General features: G+C 28.7%; 3 protein-coding genes across 5 annotated transcripts in view; 2 read left to right on the top strand and 1 right to left on the bottom strand.

Moving 5' to 3' along the window:
- Positions 1–2,203: 2,203 nt before the first annotated feature.
- LOC145194434 (uncharacterized) overlaps positions 2,204–14,318 on the bottom strand; it is a 27,591-nt gene continuing 15,476 nt past the window's right edge. The window contains exons 1-4 of one of the 2 annotated variants that reach the window (XM_090078289.1): positions 5,145–5,264; positions 4,053–4,271; positions 3,563–3,758; positions 2,204–2,511 (exon numbers count right to left, since the gene is read on the bottom strand). In XM_090078289.1, the coding sequence (XP_089934415.1) occupies positions 2,310–2,511; positions 3,563–3,758; positions 4,053–4,260 (606 nt within the window). In that variant the 5' untranslated portion in view covers positions 4,261–4,271; positions 5,145–5,264 and the 3' untranslated portion in view covers positions 2,204–2,309. Of the gene's footprint in view, positions 2,512–3,562; positions 3,759–4,052; positions 4,272–5,144; positions 5,265–14,318 lie in introns of those variants that run through there. The other variant, XM_090078290.1, reaches the window with a different exon arrangement.
- Positions 6,222–13,305, top strand: LOC145194425 (putative serine/threonine-protein kinase DDB_G0291350). The gene is made up of 9 exons (XM_090078288.1): positions 6,222–6,455; positions 6,575–6,624; positions 6,831–6,866; positions 7,735–7,860; positions 7,982–8,131; positions 8,621–8,709; positions 8,823–8,879; positions 8,980–9,141; positions 12,686–13,305. Exons 1-9 carry the CDS (start codon positions 6,368–6,370, stop codon positions 12,789–12,791), a joined length of 864 nt encoding a protein of 287 aa, XP_089934414.1. The 5' UTR covers positions 6,222–6,367; the 3' UTR covers positions 12,792–13,305.
- Positions 13,383–14,318, top strand: part of LOC145181336 (ATP-dependent DNA helicase DDX11-like) — a 22,853-nt gene continuing 21,917 nt past the window's right edge. For both annotated transcript variants that reach the window (XM_090078286.1, XM_090078287.1), the window contains exon 1: positions 13,383–13,616. In XM_090078286.1, coding sequence (XP_089934412.1) covers positions 13,482–13,616 — 135 coding nt within the window. In that variant the 5' untranslated portion in view covers positions 13,383–13,481. The remainder of the gene's footprint in view (positions 13,617–14,318) is intronic.

Here is a 14,318-nt window from a genome sequence, read left to right as displayed (position 1 = left end):
ATTAAATTGTTGATTCAACTTCGCCAGAAGTTCCTTATATTAGTATTGAAAATTTATTTTTTTCTAAAACTTCGTTAAATTTATCTATATCCTCAAAAAAAAAAAAAATTGAAGCGAAAATTTTTTTTTTTGTTTTGTTTTGTTATTTTGTTTAGAAAATTAAGAACTGGCCCAATCGACAGTTATATTCAAAATGACAAGCTCTTGGCAACCCATTCTTTGTTCATACTTTTTATCTTGGTCGAATGTGTCCGGTATCATGGCATAGGGCTCATTGTCTTTATGTTTCTGTTCTTGGTGTCTTTTAATAGCTCTTCAGCTTCAGTTGAATGTTCAACATTGAGGTGAGCTGAGATGTGGACGATTGCAGTGAAGCTTTCTACCGTATACTTTTCCACTTCGCTCAACTTTACAATACCCCAAACATGTCGTTCCGAAACAGGTTGTTTCTTGTCATTAAGTTCAACTTTTCCTTTGGTATTTTTCTTCCACTTGCTTTTAATCACTCTTGAAATAGTGTCATATTTTAGACCTAGCATCTGGCGCTATAACTTTAAATTTTTATCTGTTAAAAACACCGGTTCTGTTTGAAATTTAATTTTACGGAGGTAAAAAATTGCGACCATTAAATTTAAAGATACCCCTATAACCCGTCGTTTTCCAAACTTTTACAACAATTTCTTGTATTTTTTAGCTTAAAGCTGGTTAATCCGCCTAACCAACGTCATACCTCTGTGTACGCTCACAGTTAAAATCTTACTTTCACTAGATTTGTGAACATTACTTTTACCAGGCACGCAAGTGAAAAATAATGTTCATCGTATTGATTCAGCGAGCTTTTCACACCCGTGACAAAAGTTGTCACCGAATTGTCGATGACACTTGGTTCAAAAATACTTTTCTTTCCACATATGCGAAGACAAAAAGATCTATGGAAAAGTTGAATTTAATGACAGGAAACAACCCATTTAGAACGATATGTTTGGGCCTATTGTAAAGTTGAACAAAATGGAAAAGCATGATAAAAAGTTTTGCTGCAATCGTCCACTTCTCAGCTCATCTACCATCTAATGCTGAACATTCAACTGAAGCTGCAGAGCTGTTAAAAGACCCGCAAAAACAGAAACGTGAAAACGATGAGGCCTATGTGATGATACCGAATTAAACTCATTCACCGCACCGAATCAATGCGGGTTAGAGAAACAATTTTTTAAAGATGTTTAAATCTTCTGCAAGAATGTGGCTGCCTAATTATTACTGCATATTTTTTAGTTTAATGGCGTGAATAACATTTTAGCCGTAATACGTTATTATGCTTAGTAAAAAAAGTATGGTCTAATTGCTAAGTTCAGTTCTTACTACAACTGGACCTGACTGTTTGTTACCTTTTTCTTTTCTTTGTTTTTTTTTTGTTGTTGTTAACTGAAAACTTGGTCTTTTCTCCTTTTTATTCACCTTAGACTCCAATCTAAAAATGAGCAATTAATGTAAAAAGAGCTTAAACCTTTTGGCAACCAGCAGTTTAACTTTATTCTTGTATTGGGAAAAAAACTTTTTCTAAGCTTAATTTCTTGTGTTTTAGTTTGTTTTTGTTTTAAGGGTGAAATTTGTTTTTGTAGTTAAATTATATTTTTATTAGCAGGTGGATCAGTTATTTTCGACTAAACCATTGAAAATGTCTTTGAAAATTCCGAAAATACAAGAACCTTGTATGACTACTTGTTAGTCGTATTTGACAATTGTCAAATCCATACGAAGTTTGACTTTTATTTTGATATTACTTCAATTTGATTCTTTCAAAAAGTTGTTTCAAGTTGTAACTTCAATCATCTTAAATAAATTTGTTGCTTTGAAATTTATTGGTATTCAAATATTTCATTGGCGAACATATAATAATTGCTTAAGAAAAGGTTTTTGAGAATATATCTAAAACGTGGAGAAGGTTTTACAAATATTTGTACTTTTTAAATGGAATCCTTGGAATAAAAAAGTCTTATAAAGATATCGAAAGTATTCTCCCTCGAAACGTGAGTGGACTCATGTGATTTATATGTAGGACCAATAGAAGTTCATGGTAAAAAAATAGCAAACCACAAAATGCCACATTTCTATTAAGAATTCTTAATGAAAATGTGTATATTGTTGCTGTGCTTTTTTTGGTTTTCTTATTTTGGCCCTACTTTTATGAAATAAACACCATGGGTTAGATAAAAAAAGATTAGTGATATTTAAAATTAGTAATACACTGTTGAAAATACTTTTAAATTTGGTTACAAAAAATTGCTAAACAAGAAATTGCCATAAAGTATTCATATATAGTTTGCAAATATGGAGTCAGTACGAATTTCGCAAGAGCAGGAATGCCCTAAGTTGATTGTAATTTCTGTTTTTGCATTAAAAATAACTGTTCTTGAAACCATGTTGGTTGTACACCCACCTTCACCACTAAAGCAGGTTTCATAAAAGTCATTGTCTTGGCAAGTGATGTGATAATGCTGACGTGGATAATAGCTGAAAAAGATAAACTTCTATTTTGAATAATTGCACTTCACTACCTCCAATTCCCCCGTGGGCATGCATCGTCCGCACGACGTTTTACGGACGTCTTACGGACGTCGTGCGGACGATGCATGCCCACTGGGTCAGCTTATTATAAATTTAGAGGTGCGTTTGTCGAAGTATAAATAAAATACGAGTTAAAACATTCCATTTGAATAGCTCCTAACGATTTTTTTTTTTTTTCATGTCTCGCTCGTTTTAGTTCAGTAATAGGAGCTAGACTTGATAAAAATTAAATCATGATGAATTACGATAAATTATGATAAATTACGATATCATAAAACTATCTGTACTTTAAAAGCTCTAATTTTTTGGAGTTTTGGAAAATTATTTTAGGAACTAGCCTAAAAAAGTATCGGGAATAACTAAGAATTGGTGCGGAGATAAAAATCATGTTGAGCAGTATTGTAGTTATATTTGTTGCGCGAGTATTTAATTTGTAATGAGTAATAAATGATGTTTTACACTAATATCTAATTACGCATTAAAAAAGCTTTGAAGCTAAATTGATATCTTTAATGCTCTTTTAATTACATTAAAAACCAGTGAAGTTAGCACGCTTTTAACGCGCAAAATACATCGAAGCAAATAAAAACCACAGGGAAAAACAATAGAGCCACATTTTTAAAATTTTTTTGTTAGTTTCTCTGCATATTAGAAAGTCCAACAAAGTTTGTGGTTCGCCTGTGGTCTTCAAATTTTTTACAACAACCAGTAAGAAAAATTCATTCATCAGTTACTGAAACGACACGAAACATAACTTTAAAATAAATAGTGTTAAATAAATGTTAATTTTTGATGTACCATCATCCCACAATGTGCAAAAATATTACCAAAAAATATAATTGTTGCATTTGATTGTTTAATCATCAAAGATTCAAAAACACAGAAAGTTTAGGCTGAAAATTTAACAAAAATCGAATTACTGAAGATTGCCTTTTCGAATCCTATGTCATGTTTTTAGATGATGAAAGAACACTTCCTTGATTTTTCAGAATCTTACCTTGACGGAAGAGTTACCAAATGGGCACATTCTCTGCATAAGTTATAGTGGGTCCTTGCAGAGTTTAAATTTTTTTTTTCCGTACAGCAGTTTTTATTATCGCTGCAATATGAAATCTGTGTTCCGTCTGGAAGACCAACTGGTTTTTTCCAAGAAAGTGGAGTTCTTCTTCTTCGAAATTGATGTTTACTCTCGGCTAAATTAAAAAATTAAATTCGCTTTTAGAGTGGGTTTTTTTTGTCTTTTTCTCTTATCTTGCGTCAACGAAGATAAAGGTTAAAGATTGGAACGATTTCAATATACTTCTTATCAGAAAAAAAAAATCGCAATTTTATCTTTCGAATCAAACTATTTTACTTGATGCATTATCAAGTTAGGCGTGGTGCACTAAGTTTTCAGTGACGTAGCGAAATCTGTTTTTTCATTATCTTTCATCTTTGTGAAAGAATCAAAAGTATTAAGCAACATGATGAATTAAATGATAGCTTACCTGTACAAACTAATGGGTTGACCATAATCATTAACTTTAATCTAAAGGCTGCTTCAAACTCCTCCTTAGTGTTAAGTCGAATACAAGAATATGTAGGATAGCTTTTCAAAACATGCACTACTTCAGTAAAATTTGTAACCGTCACTTTTGGCAAAATGTTACTGGAGCATGTGAGCAAAAACGAGAAGATTAATCCTATCCGAAACATTGTTGCTATTCCTAAACATAAATTTTTTCAAATAAATAATATGCATATACATATACATACACATGCATACAGTTTCGCTACATACTTTGTATGCATATACACGTATTGTAAAGAAAACTTCTTGTGTGTTATTTATGTTTATGTGTATGGATAGTGCGTATGTAGGGATGTGGGTCTTAATGATACAGTTGTTTCGATGTTAGTAAATAAAACAAACGATTAAGTAGGTATGGGTATGAAAAGTAAATCAAAGAAGTACGGAGGTCAGAGGCTAAGGATCTGAATGCTGTTTAGTTAAGATAGGGTAAGGGTCAATGGTCAATACATGTAAGGGTCAATGTATGTATGTATGTATGTATGTATGTATGTATGTATGTATGTATGTATGTATGTATGTATGTATGTATGTATGTATGTATGTATGTATGTATGTATGTATGTATGTATGTATGTATGTATGTATGTATGTATGTATGTATGTATGTATGTATGTATGTATGTATGTATGTATGTATGTATGTATGTATGTATGTATGTATGTATGTATGTATGTATGTATGTATGTATGTATGTATGTATGTATGTATGTATGTATGTATGTATGTATGTATGTATGTATGTATGTATGTATGTATGTATGTATGTATGTATGTATGTATGTATGTATGTATGTATGTATGTATGTATGTATGTATGTATGTATGTATGTATGTATGTATGTATGTATGTATGTATGTATGTATGTATGTATGTAGACACACAAAAAGTATGTATACATAATATTAGAACGCTATATATATAAAATATAGCTTGATTTTATAGAAATTTAACGTTCTGATTTAACCATACTAAATGCAATCTTTAACTCAATTTATAAAAAGTACCTCATAAAATCTGTATCTCTTCCTACCAATCTTATATCGAAAATGCCTAAATATATCTGAAACTTAAATTAAAATCTGTATAACAATAGATTTTAATGAGTTTCAAACGTTTATCATGACGGAGAAAATATGTAAATGAATGTGTAGCAAAAATTTTACGATTGTAGAGATGATAAACCAATTGTGTTTGCAAATCTAAATTATTTGAATTAGACTTTCTTTGCAAACCAAAATTGGCTCTAACAACAATTTTCTCTATTAAATCACCAATTGGAACCTAGAATTAGTATTATCACTGGTTTTTTGATAATTTTTATTGAACTGTTCTATTCCACCAATTAACATAATAGAAATTTACGTTCATCTAAGTAAGAATATGCAACGTTTAGAACGTTTCACCCTTTCTCTCAGTTACTAAAGGTTTTTTGCTTAAATAATTTTGAACTGCTTATCTGCGAAATTTTTTTTCCCTCTCAGCATTAAGTTAATTTCATCTCATACAGATAGAAAAAGGAAACCTGATACCTAGGTTGAATTAACAAGCAGAGTATTAGCCCACTAAAATTTTTTATTTTTCATTCAGAAAATGCCTAGAAAGTGCTCAAGTAATAGCAACAGAAGTTATGTACTGAGGAAGTTTTTAGCAACAGAAGTAATGTACTGAGGAAGGCTTTTGATCGCGCTTAAAAAAATTGAGTCAGGTTATTTACAAAAAAATACTGGCGTGGTTTGCTCTAACTGTTACCAAATGTAAAACAAATGAACAAAGGTTCTTAAATAGAAATATAGCTCTGTAGCTAAACAGTTGAACATTGTTTAATGGTGCAGGATAGAAGGATTTCAGAGAATGAATTGAAACAGAACTCGCCCAGATCTCCCACCAATTTTAATATTCTTAACTTGGTTTATAAAAATACTATGCTATATTCCTCACCAGGTTAGGTTAACACAATTCAAAATGTAAAACCAAAGATTTTACCAAATAATTAGTCATTTATATTCTTGAGAATTATTATTAAAATATAAAATTTTTTCATTAATTTTATAACGTCAGGTGGGTTTTATCCTTCATGTTTTGTAGTCGCAAGAAACCATCCGTTCGGACGATAAGGAGGTATAAACAAGTCCAACTGTAAACTGTCATTTGGTGGAAAATTTTTTATATTATATCAGTGTTAATAACGATTTATAATTATTATATTTGTTAATCATAAGAAATAAAGATGGGTCAGACATGTTGTGGTATATCAGTAAACAAAGTTGCAGTAAATGGTGTTTCGTATGTAGTTGTCAAAGATATAGGTGAAGGAGGTAAGTAATGTTTATTTATTATATTGACAGTGCAACGTTCGTTTTCAAACTTTTTTGAAACGTGTGTGTTACTGTTGTGTTGTGTTTATTTATTGTTGTTTTTATTCATTTTTGTTTAGCTTTTTCATTTGTGCAGTTAGTGAAAAAAGGCTCAGAGAAATATGCATTGGTAATAATTTTATAACACTTAAATATCTAAAACATACAATACAATTTAAAGGTACATAAAAGGAATATATAACATATAGAAAATGATATTTTATTTGAAATGGATGAAATAGATATTTGAGGTTGAAGACTTTTAATTAGTTTTTATTTTTTGATATTTAACTCAAAGACCATATTTTGATCAACTATATTGCTTTTTAAATGTAGAAGAGAGTTTTGCTTCAACTTCCAGAATTCAGTGATGTAAGTTTTTACAATAATTGGCTTTTTTTTTCCCCTCACCTTATGCCTTGTCAAAAGAATGGCTCTTATTTGCTGCAAATGTTCTATTTATGATACCTAAAAAAATGAATCCAAATTATTTTTATTTTACCTAAGTCATCTAATTGAGTATACTTTAATATTTGTAACAACTTAATTAGAAATAATTTCCATATATTCTAGAGAATGTTAAAATTGTTGTTAAAAAATGATAATAAAGTTAAACAATCAAAAAAATTGTAAAAGTAAGTTTAACTTATATAAACAATTTTCTTTCTTTTTTTTTATAAAAATGAATAAAATTTAAAACTTCTACTGATAATGCTGATGGATTTGTGCAATATGGTAATTGATCTGCATAGTGAAAAGTGATGATATTTTTAAACAAAATTTTAACATGATGTGTCCTATGAGCGTACACAAACAAAAAAAAAGATTTGTTTGAGACTGCTTATAGTACAAATATTATGTAAAAAATGTGATTTCATGTTGAAAAAAGTATTTGACATGATTGATAGATATGAGTGGTAATTGGGTTATAAGAAATGCAGTTTAAGATAAAGTTGCCTAAAATATGTTATATAAAATTTTTTTATATTGTATTGAAAGCAAAAACATTTCTGACAAGAATTTAATTATATTATATTAACAAATTTGTTTATAAATATGTTTTTTGAAATTAAAGTTCTTTCAAAATAAAAAATTAAAATAGTTTAACTTTCAAGTTTTCTGTTACCTTGAAGAAAAAAAAAAATTTTAACAAAATTTTATTGAGGAGCTCTCATATTTCTTTGCTTTTACCTAAATATCTGATTTTGAACTGCAGGTTCTTTTAATGTGTGCATTTTAGATGATCCAGCGAGAAATCAATGCCCACAAGACAATAAAAAACAAATATGTCATGCCCTTAGTAGATCATGAAATTGTCCAACAGCAAGGAAAAAAGGAAGCCAGATTATTGTTCCCTTATCACAATGTAAGCTTGTATATATTTTTTCAACTCATATTGAAACTTTTACATTGCATCTTGAGCATTGGATATTTAAGGCAAATTGATTTAGGTGATACAATAATCCTTTAGAACTTTTTAATAACAGCTCGGTTCTGTTCAAGAAATGATTGATGTTGCTCTTATAACTAAAAAACCAATTGAAGAAAAAAAGATTGTTTTTATGTTAAAATGTTTGTGTACAGCTGTATCTGCTTTTCATTTGCATAATCCATCATATGCTCATCGAGATATTAAGGTATTTGTTTAGAATTATAATTTTAAGTTTTATTACAATTTAACATGTTTGCAATTAAAGTTATACCAGAAGTGGTCTCTAAAGATACCATTTATGATATAACTATCCCTGTACAATTTGTAATCAACTTCTTATAAAATTTTCTTTTTTTTTTTTTTTTTTGATCTGAAGCAAAAAAATTTAAATAACTATTAATCAATAAGAAATAGTTTTTTTTATCAAGAATATTTAAATATCTTGAAGTTGATAAAGTTTGATAGATATGTGAAGTTTTTTTTTGTTTTTGTTTATTCAAAAAGAAGTCTGCAATCAAACTATTTATTATCTATTTTTGATAATACAATTTTTTTTAAAATTTTAATGCTTAAAGATTTACATGAATGGAGTAGTAATATGGTTTCAGCAAACAATTTTGAAACAATCTATTACTTGATGTTTTCATATTTATTTTAATTGATGAAATTCACAATACAAATTAATTCTTTTCAGCCTCATAATATGTTAATTGGGGAAGGTTCAAGTATTATCCTCATGGACTTGGGAAGTGTTCGTGAAGCCAATGTTAAAATATCATCCAGGTTTTTACTATTTTTGGTCAGCATTTTACATGATGCTAAACATTGATACAAGTACTGAATTCATTTTCTTTATTTTTTCTTCTAATAATTAACAAATTGTTATTTTGTAATAGAAAAGAAGCTATGCAGCTTCAAGACCTTTGCTCCCAAGAATGCACTGCTGCATTCAGGTAATGATTTTTTATTAGAATTCTTTTTTAAAACTTTTTAAATAATTGATATTTCTTATAACTAAAATAACTCCTTTACTCAAATTTTGTTTTTTGTTAGAGCACCAGAGTTATTTGAAGTTCCTTCTGAAGGAACAATTACAGAAAAGACTGATATTTGGTCTATTGGATGTACAATGCATGCACTAGCCTATGGAAACAGCCCATGTGATGGATCAGCTACTTCAGCCATGAGCCCAAACATAAAATTAGACAACTCTTTGTAAGATTGATACTTAAACGAATTAAAAGTTTTTATTTGATACAGTTCAATGGAGGTTAGGGTGTGAACAACGTAAGATGAGATAAAAAGAATTAAAATAAAAAAAGTTGAATGTCTTAAGCATTGTGGGACCTTCAAAAAACAATTCTTTTACCTGAAAATCATTGAATTTGCCATTTTCTCTATTTTTGCTTTTAACTTATAAAAAATAAAATAGATAAAAAATCTTAGACATTATAGACAGAAAGCAAACATAAAATTGCATTTCCTGGAGGTTTACAGATAATAAACTTACTAAATGGACCATGAATACAGATTTTATTCTTTTTAAAGTTAAAAAAAGGGTGATTGAAAATGAATAATTGCTGAATAAAAAAATAACTTTTAATAAGTAACTTAAAAATTTAAATGTTAAATTTATTATTTTCAACTAATTTTGCTTTGATTGGTTCACTGCATGGTTCCTAAAATTATTAATTGCTGCTCTAATAAACTTATCCCTTCTGCCTTAACCTCATGGTGTGTAAGAAATTTTTGTTACTTCATAAATGCATCTTTTAATTGACTGGAACAGGAAAACAGAGTACAGATATGAGGTAAATTAAATAGAGATTTGTAAACACATAGATCTGTAAAGTCTATCAGCATGTTTTTTTAACAAATAACTCTTATTAGATGTTATTTTAGTGTTTCAACTTTCTGAATTTCTACCTGTGTTTTTTTATAGGTTAACCAGTCAGATTTTTTTGAAAGTCTTTTTTTTTAAAATTTGTTTGGAAATTTGTAAAATGAATTAAAAGTTAAAAAAAAGTTGAAAAATTAAGTTTTAAGTGTCAAAAATTAATTTTTCAACTTTTTTGTTATAGCTTTTTATTAGTAAAAATGTTTAAAATTATGTGCATTCATTAATTTTAACAAGTACACATAGTTTTAATGATTGACAATTCTTACAACAACTTACTATGGAAAATTTTCTACTAACCCATTTTTTACTAACCCATTTGTTACTTACATACTATTAAAAAATATTATACACATACATTAGAATAGTTTGACTTTTATTAAGATGGTCACAAAAATGTTTAGAAGTCCAAAGAATTTTAATCTATGTAAAAAATCTAAAACTAGTTTGTACATGATTCTTCTAGTAATCACAGCTTATCATTTAAGTGCCTTGGTTTATTCCTTGTTGTATTGTCTCAGTTGTTTCCTGGTTGGGGTTCTGACATGCTCCTCTGTTGCTAAGAACTGAGACTGAGAGATGAATAGTGGCTCCTTTGCTAGAGCTTTTATCATCTGTCTCTTCCTCTAAATCTGTGACCTCAGTGTTCCCTTTCTCTTCTAAATCATCAATTAGAACCTGAGACACCAAAAGCAAAAACCTCTAGATGTTCAGCTAAACTAAGGTCAGTCCTGGACCATGTCAAGCTTCAATTTTGTTCTTTTTTGTGTGGTAATCATTCCAGCTTGATGATGTAGGTGGAGTACACAAGAATCCACATGCAAGAATATTAAGCAACAGTAGGTGCTTCTCATTTGATCTTCTCCAACCAGAGGTTCAACTTTTTTACGCATTTTTATAAATAAATTTTAAAAACAAGCAGAAGCACACTTTATGAACAGTTTCCATCACTAACGCATTTTTATGTTTGAATGAGTATATTATCCACAGTTACTGACAAAATTTTATGTACTTCTGATAATAAATTATCAGTTAATGTTTTTTAAATTTAAAATTAACACTTATATCTAGGTCAACTTTTGAAAGGGCAAAGTATCTTTTGAATTCTCTTTCCAATGAAGGCTGGTGATTCTCATCTTCAGGTCCAATTGAGAAAGCCATCTTATCCAAGTGCATCCTTAAGTTTTCATCAATTTTCTTTTCTGGGCTTTGTATTTTAGCATTGATGATGTTGTTCTTGTTGTCAAGGCAATTATTGTAAGTTTTGTTGGCACATGTTCTCCAATGATCCTTTTCACTAGTGCATCTCTTTAATTGCTGATGATCAAGTCCCCATCCTTTAAGTTCATTCATCAAGTCCTCAATCTTTCGTCTAAGGAAAGTAATATAGAGAAGCATTTTGTAGATGCAAAACTTTTTGTCTGCTGATTATCTGATGTCTCCTTGGAATATGACAAGACCATGAGCATTTTTATCAGAAGGTTGAGCTCATCAGCAGTTGAGACATTCTCTCATCCAGGAGCGCTGTTTCAACTGCTTTAGTGGTTTCTGAAGCTGTGTTAGTCCAGAGATCATTATATGATAGCTATTCCAGCAAGTAGCAACTGGGATAGGGATGAGCATGTACTTGCCTTAAAGAAAAGTATTTATTTTTATCAACTTTGTTTTTTTGTTGTTGTTAAAGTTATGAAACTATTTCAATTTATTTTTGTGACCATTTTAATTCATTTTCTAAGCCTTAACTAACTTACAATGGTTAACTTCATACTTTGTAAGAAGTCAGTAATTGTCAGTAATCAAGTTAGTTAGGTTTTATTTATGATAATTGTTAATACTACTATTAATTTACTTTTTAAAGTACTTGGCAAGAAAGAAGAGTGTTTCATGTTGTATTTCTTACACATTGTGCCCATCATTTTGGAAAAAGCAGGTGTGTTGACAAGATTAAAGGGCAGGTTATCAATAGTCAATATTGCTAACCATTCCATGATTACCATCTTTTGTAAGCTGGTTATCTGAATGAACAAGCCACTTGTTTGTGGCTCCAGCATACTTCCTCTTCTCACTACAGTTAGCATTTTTGTCTTAAGCATTGTTGTCGGAATCTTGGAGTGCTTTTTTTGTTTTTTCTGTTCTTTCTTCTTCCTGGAATTGCTTCCATTATTCTGGGTGCTTGTGCTGAAAGTGGTATCTGATGCTTGAAGTGGTGAACTTTGTAATTCCTAGAGTGATTTGTTACCCTCAGACTCACATACCTTGCACTTGGCCTTGACCTGACCACCCTCATTGACCTTACTAAATCATCACCATATGGGGGATCTTGATATGTTGATGACACCAGGAGTATAGAAATTTAGTTGAAAAAATATTAAATTTTGCATCTGATGAATATTTACATTTACAAATCTTAAATAACAATTAAAATGTGAATAACAAAAAATAAATCTTATTATCAATATCTCAATAAGTTCAATAAATTCAGTAACCTCAAAAATACTAATAAAAGTACGTGTAAAAGTATGATTTTAAAAGCACCTTTAAAAATTACAATAACTGATCTAGTAAGTGAAACACAATTTTAAAAACAAAGTTATATAAAAAACATCATTTATAAAAAACTGTATCATTATTACAAACTTTAATGCTAATTGTTAACGGAAGTTTAATAACTGATGTAGATACATAATATTATGATTAAATCTTAAAATTAATTCCTATAGAGTATGATTATAAATTACAAATCAAATAAAAATAAAACATATTCTGCAACTCTTTTTCAAATTTATTATGAAGTCATACTTTTAGAATTTTTTCACAAACAATACTTAAAAGGGTGTTAATAAACTTTTCTTTCTTATTTAGGTACTCCAGTAAGTTTAATGGCATCATAAAATCCATTTTACAAGTTGACCCGGAACTAAGACCAACTGTGTCAGAAATTTTGAATCAGTTAGAGAATATTGATTAGTTACATGATTTTATAATTAAAGACTATTACGTTGTACTGATTTTTATAAACTTAATACATTTGTAAACTACAGTACTATGTTTGAGTAATGCAACTCTATGAGATCTCATTAAAACATGTGTGTATATACTTTAAATTTGATTCTTTGTATCTTGATAAATATTATTATTTATCGGAACATTTTTTATCATTCTTTTTGAGCAAGGTATTTTTTATTGACAAATTCTATAGATGAAGTAAAAAAAAAAAAAAGAATAATCCTGCAATATTTTTACAGATGCTAAAATTTATACAAGAGTTAATTATAAATGAACATTTAATTGATTTGAATATCTTTATATTAAAGTTGTTATTAGTTATTTGTTTTTTAGTTTCATTGTTTTTGTTTTTAATATTTATTTTGTTATTTCTTAATTTCTATTTACAATTTTGAAATGATATTTAAAAAGAACAGTGTTCAAAAAATATTGTTTTTTTTTTTTGAAATATTTTAAAAATAAATTGAAAATAAAGAAAGCTTTGAAATTGAGTCATACCAATATTCCTTCAAAAATATTCTGAAGTTTGCTTATATATGATATTATTCCTACTCGACTATGATGCATGATGCTGGCATTTGAAACTTTAAGTTTATTGCTTAAAAACTATTTAAATTAAAATTCCATAATAATTGTAATAGATTTCAGCTAAATGGAACAAGTTAAAAGAGAAATTAATTTTGAGTTTCCCTTTGAACCATATGATATTCAGAAATCTTTTATGAACACATTGTATGAAACTCTTTCAAATGAAAAGATTGGTATATTTGAAAGTCCAACAGGGACAGTAAGTATTTATATTGTATTGTTGATACAAGTTTGTCAATTTGCTGGAGTTTTTTTGTAAACTTGGAACAATATAATTCAAGAATAATTGAAATTATGGTATTCATTTTGATAAAAGTAACCTTTATTAAAGCTAAAACAATTTTTTATTGTTTTTTGCTTTTTTTAAATTTCTGATGTTTGATGATGATTGGTAAGGTGATCATTAGTATATTTTTACTGGTATATATCAGGGTACATCGTTTTTGAAAAATTTGGAAGGGAACTCCACATAAAAATGGTCAATCCTAATGCCAATCCTAATGTTATTATAATTGTTCTTTTTTATTTAAATTTTAACCACTCCAAAGCTCCTTGCTTTTGAATTAAAAAAAAAAAGACTTTGAATAATCTTTACTTTTAATTTTTTTTCAATTTAAGATTATGAAAGTGATATACAAAAAAATTGAGAAAATGTGTTTACTGTGCAAAGGCATAAACTTGCATTACAAGTTTGCTTTTTTAATTTTTTGTAAATGATATCACCTCTGTTTTGATGGGCAGCATCGCAGTGTAAAACCTTATCTTTTATTTAATCTTAAAAAAATGTTCATGTTTTAAATAATGAAAAATAAAGCTTCAAAATGAAGAGAAGCACAAATGGGCATGTATGAGAGTCAGTTTTTTGAAAGTTCTTTGGATTAGTAAGAGTTTATAAGAATCG

Source organism: Hydra viridissima, unplaced genomic scaffold (genome assembly GCF_058129835.1).
Source record: "Hydra viridissima isolate aposymbiotic clone 2 unplaced genomic scaffold, HvirCarnegie_v1 scaffold_2, whole genome shotgun sequence".
NCBI classification, from domain to species: domain Eukaryota; kingdom Metazoa; phylum Cnidaria; class Hydrozoa; order Anthoathecata; family Hydridae; genus Hydra; species Hydra viridissima.
This window is presented reverse-complemented; position numbering and strand designations above follow the sequence as displayed.

Excerpts from the sequence above, each read along its gene's own strand:
- LOC145194425 (XM_090078288.1), top strand. The coding sequence starts at position 6,368 with ATGGGTCAGACATGTTGTGGTATATCAGTAAACAAAGTTGCAGTAAAT. Across the intron at positions 7,861-7,981 it reads TATTGTTCCCTTATCACAAT|CTCGGTTCTGTTCAAGAAAT; the intron begins GTAAGCTTGTAT and ends TTTTAATAACAG. Across the intron at positions 8,132-8,620 it reads ATGCTCATCGAGATATTAAG|CCTCATAATATGTTAATTGG; the intron begins GTATTTGTTTAG and ends AATTCTTTTCAG.